Source organism: Pteropus alecto, unplaced genomic scaffold (genome assembly GCF_000325575.1).
Source record: "Pteropus alecto unplaced genomic scaffold, ASM32557v1 scaffold107, whole genome shotgun sequence".
NCBI classification, from domain to species: domain Eukaryota; kingdom Metazoa; phylum Chordata; class Mammalia; order Chiroptera; family Pteropodidae; genus Pteropus; species Pteropus alecto.
The window spans coordinates 1,906,372-1,915,007 of record NW_006440619.1 but is presented as its reverse complement, the minus strand read 5'-3'; the positions used below and the strand labels follow the sequence as shown (position 1 = coordinate 1,915,007).

Below are 8,636 nucleotides of genomic sequence, written 5' to 3'. Positions count from 1 at the left end.
GAAAGAAAGAAAGAAAGAAAGAAAGAAAGAAAGAAAGAAAGAAAGAAAGAAAGAAAGAAAGAAAGAAAGAAAGAAAGAAAGAAAGAAAGAAAGAAAGAGTGATTACTATCTCTAGGGGCTTCACTCTACTGACCCAAATTTATTTATTTCATCTTTCTTTACTTGGGGGGAATTCTACTATGATGACTATGATGACCATTCTTACCCTGTGAAGAAATAAACTTTTACCTTCATTATTCAGGTTTCATTTGGGGAGAGATTAAGGAAATGTGGGATGGTGGATTTACTGAATACATCCATGACTGGTGGAACCTGATGGATTTTGCAATGAACTCACTCTACCTAGCAACTATTTCCTTGAAGATTGTAGCCTATGTCAAGGTAACTTGAGATGTCTGCAATTTTTCTTAAGCAATAATTTTGGTTACATTATGTTTTAGCATGGGGAACATAAGAGTTTAGGGAGAAAGTGCTGATGACAGTCTAATTTATGTGGAAAAGTATCGTATAGATAGATATTCTTTCAATGGTTTGTAAGTAGTATCCACCTAGACAAAGAAAGTGGAGAATGGAGCAATTTGCAAATGAATCCTTAGCTTCTTAAACTGAGAGTAAAGGGGTCTCATCCATCCAGTCAGTGTATAAATTTTCTCTATAATATCTTTCCCAAGAAGATGGCCCACTGATGTTTGCATAGAACAGAGAAAATTCACTGAATTTACTATCTGCAAAAGCCTCTCTCACCCTTATCACTTAATTAAAAAGTGCTAACTTTATATTTTTCTAATATTATTCTCCCTGTGACACATTCATTAGTAATCCTTCTACCCTGTGGAGTCAAACAGAACAAAGTTGTTCTTTCTCCATAATAGTGCTTCCAATATGAAGTCATCTCTTCCTAACCCACTGAGTTGTCTTTTCTCAAAGCTAAATATTCACACTTCCCTCAAGTGTTCTTCATATGACAGATAGCAGAACACTAGAAATTTCACTGCAGTACACATACATCTTTAATCATCTCTTCTTCCCTCACCACTTCCACCACCAGGATGATCACTCAAGCTGTCATGAATCCAGCCTGTTGAGTATCGTCCAACCTATATCTCTCTATTAATTAAGATAATGTACACATACACATTACCTTGATGCTTTTCCCATTCAGTGAATTTTCTGAAAAAATGGTTTTGTGTCCAGCCCCTCACATTGGGTAGTCACAGGCTCCAAGTTCAGGTTTGATGCTCATTAGATAATAAAATGGCCATCCTCCTTCTACCCTGAGTTGAACTTCTCCAGTATGAAGAAAGGCTGATAATTCAGTCTCCATGATTATCTAGTCAATCATGCTTTTTGGCACTAAATCTCACATTAAGACATTTTAAAATGAGAATATGGCTGTCCCCCAAATCACCAACAACTTAGTTTATTTTTATATCCTTTTATAATGCATAAATTTTAAGACCTTGGGAGTTACTTATATGGAGAATGAATATTGAATGCAGTCATGAAACACTTTTGAAAGAAACTTAAAAGTATTCCTTATACTTGTGATGACCATTTAACACATACTTACAATTTCTTTACAAGAAAAAGCTGGTGAGGAAAATGTTTGAATCTCTAGTTAGTTAATGTGCCTGGATAAAATCCATGTCATTCTGGCACTCTGCTGACTAACGAACACTGTTTGCCTAAAAATAAACACATTTCTTCCTTTGGAAGCGATATTTATACACTGGAGGGACAGTAAATTATCAATCTAGAAATTGGCGGGGTTTGCTTAAATCAAGAAAAGGATTACCTCTTGGGGAATGTGAAAATGTGTCTATAGATGCCCAACATTAGCTAATCACATAACCTGTCCAACTTCATTTGTAAGGCTCCCATGAAGCTAGGCTCTTACTTCCCCACCACAGAGTGTAAGGATAAATAGGCTCTACTAAGCTGAGTAAATGCCCCTCGATTGACAAACGCTTAACTCAAAGGAGACATTTACCAAGAAGTTGGAGCCTTCCTCAAAAAGAGAAAATTTACAAAGCAAGACATGCCGCATGCCGACCTTGGATTTGCAATTAGAAATTATCAATGGGCAGTACTCATCCACAGAGCACATCAGCCTAAGATGAACTTCTCCAAGTAAGTTGAGACAACTTCAGTGAGGTAAAGCCTCAAGAGCTTTAAACATTTGAAAGATTTCAGATCACTGTTGTACTGAGGAAATACAGAAGCACCATGAGATAAGCCGGCCTTAAAGAAGATCCTTTATTAGAACCAAAAACTAGTGAACAGTACATATAGTTCACCTCATGTGGTCTACAACAAGAACCAAAAGGCAACAAATACACATAAGGTTGGCCCTCATTCCTTATGTGTATTTGAGAGCAACAAATACACATAAGGTTGGCCCTCATTTCCATCAGATAACCCTAGAAATGGGGAATAATTGTCCTTTTGTCATCTAGGATAGCACCACCTAATTTATCCTACCATCATCTTACTTCGATATATACAGACTAAATCAGAACTTTAATACCTATTGATTTACAATTCTTTCTTCAGCCAGTATTTGGCTGCACACACACACACACACACACACACACACACACACACATCCCTGTTATGATTGAGTTCCCACACTAGGCTGTCCCTCTTCTTATTTTGCTTTTGAGTTGACAGAGTGCAATTCATGCCCCTTTGAAAGGCATTGAGGACAATTTTCAAGATGCATTGCATCTGAAAGAATATAAGAAAAATTACTTGCCTCCCAATATCGCTAACTCAAAAGTCAGAAAAACCTGAATTAATTCCTACTCTGATACTCACAAACCAGATTACCATAGGTCATTCTTCTACCTCTATGAGCCTTAGATTCTGCCTCTGAATTATAAGATTAAACTAGATCAGTGACTTTCAACTTTTTAATTTTTTCCATGGAACCACATCTTGAAGTTAAAATTTATGCAGAACTATAATATATTAAAAAGCTTAAAGGATTGAATTTGAATTAAGGATTGGGTCTTTTAGGCCTCTTTGGCTCCCACAGTGGCCACCATATGCCTCCACTGAACACTCAGGCTTCAAGGAACGCAGCTGGAAAACCATATGTTAGATCAGGGTTCAGCAAACCATGGTCTCCAGAGCAAATTTGGCCTTCTACCACATCCATTTGTTCGCATATTGTCTGTTAGTTCTACAAGAAAAAAGTTGAGTAATGGCCACAGAGACCACATAGTCCTCAAAGCCAAAAGCATGTACTATCTGGCCCTTGACAGAAAAAGTTTTCTAACTTCATGCTAAATGAGCTCCAAATTTATTCCCTGCTCTCATATATTATACTATCTTTCTCCAAAGGTATATGCAAAGCATAGATTTACCACAAGAATCATCTTTCACACTTGTGAGTGTTCTGCAAATCCAGATTCACCATCCCATGGGCAGCAGACTTTCTTGTAATTATAGTTATGGCTGTGGAGAGAGAAAACCCTAAATTATGAGCTATACATGTTCCAGTTAATAATTTGTAGTTTTAAAACATAGGTCTGTTTTGTTATCAGCAAATATTCTCCATCTTTTACATATGCCTCAAAACCTTTAAAAGCCTATTTAACATATGTGTTGTGATATCAATTATTATATAAGTAACATTTAATAGAAATAGTGCTAGACTGAGTGATTAGAGACCTGAGTTTTAGTTCTGGCTCTGCCATCAACTTGCTGTGTGGTCTTAAGCAAGTCATTCTATCTCTCTGTATTTCAGTTCTTCCACTTGTAAAACAGGCATAATAATGCCCTTGCCTCACAGCGATGCGGCAAATTTTTTTTTGGATAGAGAAATGTAGAGATATCAGAGTTGGCCAAGTGCCTACAAAACTAATTGGCCACCTAAAGTCTATCTGAAACAGAAGCATAAGTGTGGCAAGGTTTCTCCAAATTCCTCTAGTAAAGAATACTAGATATATGCAAATGATTTTAACACCAGTCTCCTCAGTTGTTGAAATTTTAGAAATGCTAACAATATAATTTGGCCCCCAATGCAACTTCTTCTCAGGAAAGTTGTTTACATTTAGTCCTGAGAAATTGTGATATTTAGATTAGAGCTCAAGGCAATATGCTTCAGATTGAATTCCAGGCAAAATCTACTTCTGTCTTGGGAAGGTACAAGCAATTTCTTATATTCCCATAATATCTCTCCTCATGGAGTACACAGATTTTCATATATAGATACATAATCACAAACATGTGTAGTGGGTAAGAGTACATATTATCCTCATTCTAAGGTGAAATTGATAGTTAGAGGCAGTTTTAAGTGGCAAAGTCCAATTGCACCTTAGGTTTCACGATGAAGTCATATTTCTCAAGGCAACACCCAAGGTTCCAGGAACTGGAAGTTCAGGATAAGCCTGAAAATGGGAGGAAAAAAATCAGAATACTGGCTCTTCAACCCCCTGGTTCTTCATTTGTGCTAGAGGGACATTTGAATTTGTAGGGTTGTCAAAGGAACTATAAAATACATCTATACATCATTGTGTGGGCAGTACTAAATTAACTATATGAAAAGTTAACGTGTTACTTGTAATAGTATGTAATACTATTCTGCTGAATACAAAATTCGGCAGAAAATTCTGAGTAATGACCCTCTAAGGATATTCAATGAGTCCCAAACTGCAGTCAACAGAGAAGTTAGGATGAACACTGTACACTGAGGAGGCTGAACCTATTCCTTTTCCTTCACTAACAACTTGCCTGTGATGCTCAAAACAAAATGGGGGGTTGAGGAGGTAAATCTGATTTGAAATCTCATTAGGAAGCAAAGTAATTTGTCCCCACTACCTAGCTCATAACAGTGGCTCAGTTCCAGTGACACTCCCCAACAATCTGGCAAAGTCACAGTTAGAAAATGTCTGTTGATAAACCACAGGTGGTTACTCCAGATGATTGCTCCAAAATTCTATTTTCCATGTCTATAAGTTGGGTATATATTTGGATGAAAGTGGGAGGAAGAGAGTTATTAGTATCATGTATTGGTTGGATGGGAAAAAAACAGTGCCATGCACAGGGCTTATTGTATAAATGAATGCTCGATTCTTGCTTTGGTGGCTTTATTTGGGTATAGAAGAGAAGAAAGAGGGGAAAGTTTTATAAATGCTTACTGCACTTCTCACCTTGTTCACTTGTTTCTTTCAGTATAATGGTTCTCGTCCAAGGGAAGAATGGGAAATGTGGCACCCAACTCTGATTGCAGAAGCACTCTTTGCAATATCCAACATTTTAAGTTCATTGCGTCTCATATCCCTGTTCACAGCCAACTCCCATTTAGGGCCTCTGCAGATCTCTTTGGGGCGCATGCTGCTTGATATCCTCAAATTCCTCTTTATCTACTGCCTTGTCCTGCTGGCTTTTGCCAATGGATTGAACCAACTTTACTTTTATTATGAGACCAGAGCGATTGATGAACCAAACAACTGCAAGGGGATCCGATGTGAGAAACAGAACAATGCCTTCTCCACGTAAGACATCCCCCTCTCCTCTTGTGCTTTTTTCTTCCTTCTCCTTCCTTGCCCTGTTTTCCATCCACAGCTTCATCACTGCCTCTTGACAGTACACACAAATCTCATTCATTGATCAACCTAAAGGGTCTGAAGTGGAAGAAGGTCATTTGCTGGCTACAGAGGACTAGGAGAGGAGGTGGAGTTAGGTTTGGGAGTAAAGAAACAAACATAGCTGAGTTCGCAGGAACTCAGTTAGTTCTAAGCTATTTTGGTAGCATCTCATACTTTTAAAGGAATTAGTAGAAAGAGGGTAAATAATTCCTCACTCAAAAAAGAATCACTCATCAAGGAAATGAAACAGCAAGGCTATTTCTCTGAACAAGTGACTACCAAAGCTAACTTAATTATTCTGCATCAAGAATAAAGAAAAAGGAAGGATGTAAAAACATCTTAATACACCCTGTGATATCGTGATTTATAATAAGAAATAATGTATTTAGTCTCTATCCCCCCTTTCTGGCACAGAGCCCCTAAAAGCCTTGGAATTTCCTACGTGATGAGAGCCATAAAGTTGTCTTTTGTTGTGTTACTGAAGTGACTTTTAGAAAACACCTAAGGATGGAGACTGGTAGCCATAATCATATGGAGCCAACCATATGATTAAAGGGTTGGAACTTTCAATCTCACTCCCCTGACCTCCAGGGAGGGGAGAAAGGCTGGAGATTGAGTTTAATCACCAACATCCAGTGAATTAAATCTATCATGCTTATGTGATGAAGCATCCATAAAAACCCAAAAGGACAAGTTTCTGAGAGCCTCTAGGTTGGTAGAGACTTGGAGAGAGTGGCAGATGCTAGGAGAGGGTATGGAAGCTTCTCGCTCATTCCCTATAACTTGCCCTATGCATTTCTTCCATCTGGCTGTTCCTGAGTTATGTCCTTTTATAATAAACCAATAATCTAGTAAGTAAAATTTTTCTCTGAGTTCTTTGAAATGCCCTAGCAATTTAATTGAACCCAAGGAGAGGGTCATGGGAACTTCCGGTCTATAGCCAGTCAGAAGCACAGGTCACAACCTAGACTTACAATTGGAATCTGAAGTGTGTGTAGTGGGTGGGAGGGTAAGGGAGCAATCTTGTGGAACTGAGCCCTTAACTCATGAAATCTGACACTATCTCTCAACAGTGTCAGCACTGAGTTGAATTGTAGAACACCTAGCTGGTATTGGAGAATTGGTGGTGTAGGGGGAAACCTCCACATACCTACCTACACATTGGAATTGAGTTCAGAACCCCTTAGTTGGTATCAGAGAAATGATATTTACTAGAATAGCCCTGGCTCACAGAAACACGTAGTGGTTTGGGAAGAGAAAGGATAAAAAGGTAAGGAATTATGAGCCTTGATCCCTGGATGGCTACCTAGTCACCCATGGTATGAAACTGCAGTTGTGCTGTGATAGGTTACTAAAGGTAAAAGTTACTAGAGGAAATTACAAATGGTAGTAAACCTGACTCCAATTTGGCTCATTGAATATATGAAGAAATGCAAAATAATAAGAAGCATGTTAAACATACAATCCCTTGGTTATTTTTATTTGTAATAGCTAGAATAAAAGTAAAAGAAAGTGATGAGTTGGACCTTGATGCTAAACTAAGCTCAAATTTGGATCAGTCTGGAAGTGGGCCACCAGCCTCAAAGCTACCCTCCAAGGGAAAAATTATTCAGGGACAATAGAAAATGCTTCTAAGACCTCTGATCAGTAAGAAAGTTGTCATTGTAGAGGGGAGGGCAACACCAAGAAACTATTGAAACCAGAGAGTGAAGAACTTGTTTCATTTTGTAGTTCAATATCATCAGCTTCCTGAGAAAACTTTACTGAAATGAAATGTGAGAGTGACTAATTTCAGTGCCTGACTTTGGATTTAAGGGCTGCAGAATGGAAGAGCATGTTTAGAATGATGCAAAACCCACAGCTCACTATAGAACAATTACAGACACACAGAAGGTTATTCCCAAGGGAACAGCCAGGCTGGTGGACTGGATAAATGCCACTAAGGTCTATTTAACCTGAGAAAGGGAACTGTCCGTTTCCCCCTATGACTGCCAAGTGGAGCACCCCAGATAAAATAGCTGATATGCTTCGTATGCAAGCCATGTGAGACTGGCGTTCTAATGACTAGGATCTTCATTGCTGAATATGCTCGTTACTTAGGACATGATAAATGCTAGAGTTCAGGGAGCCACTTTCAAATAGGCACCCCATACAACCTTATAGCTACAAAACCAAGGAACATATTGGGAAACCTTATCGAATTTTCTGTCGCAGCTTACCCTCTTGGGTTTTACACATGCTAATAAAAACAATATGTTAATTAACAAGAGAATAAGAAGAGGCCAAAAAGGTGGAAAAGTTTCAATAATAATTAAGAAATAAGTTGAATAAAATCGACCACATACTGGGAAACAGAGATAGCCTCAACAAACAAGAGGGTTGAAATCATACCAACCGTATTCTCTGATCATAATGCTTTGAAACTAAAGATCAACTACAGAAAGAAATCAGGAAGAACCACAAATACATGGAGATTAAACAACATGCTACTGAAGAATAACTGGGTCAGAGAAGAAATAAAAAGAGAGATCAAGAGATACATAGAAACAAATGATAATGGTAGTACAACATATCAAAACTTTTGGGACATGGCAAAAGTGGTCATAAGAGGAATGTTCATATCATTACAGGCCTATCTCCAAAAATAAGAATGAGCCCAAATAAACAACCTAATGCTTCATCTTTAAAAAACTAGAAAAGGAAGAACAAATGAGGCCTAAAGTAAGCAGAAGGAAAGAAAGAATCAAAATTAGAGCAGAAATAAATGAAATTTAAAACGAAACAAAACAAAACAAAAACAATAGAAAAAATATAACAAGGAGCTGGTTCTTTGAGAAGGTTAATAAAATTGATAAGCTGCTGGCTAGTCTCACTAAAGAAAAAAGAGAAAGGACACAATTAAACAAAATCAGGGATGAAAGAGGGGGGAATTACAACTGACATTGCAGGAATACAAAGGATCATGCAAGAATACTATGAAAAAGTATATAACACCGAATTTAATAACCTAGAAGAAATGGACCAGTACTTAGAAAGGTACAT

The 8,636-nt window shown here is 37.8% G+C and overlaps 1 protein-coding gene across 1 annotated transcript in view; it reads left to right on the top strand.

Moving 5' to 3' along the window:
• The window catches only part of TRPC5 (transient receptor potential cation channel subfamily C member 5), a 177,037-nt gene that overhangs the window by 110,633 nt on the left and 57,768 nt on the right, over positions 1-8,636 (top strand). The window contains exons 4-5 of the mRNA XM_006917274.1: positions 242-381; positions 5,179-5,501. Coding sequence (XP_006917336.1) covers positions 242-381; positions 5,179-5,501 — 463 coding nt within the window. The remainder of the gene's footprint in view (positions 1-241; positions 382-5,178; positions 5,502-8,636) is intronic.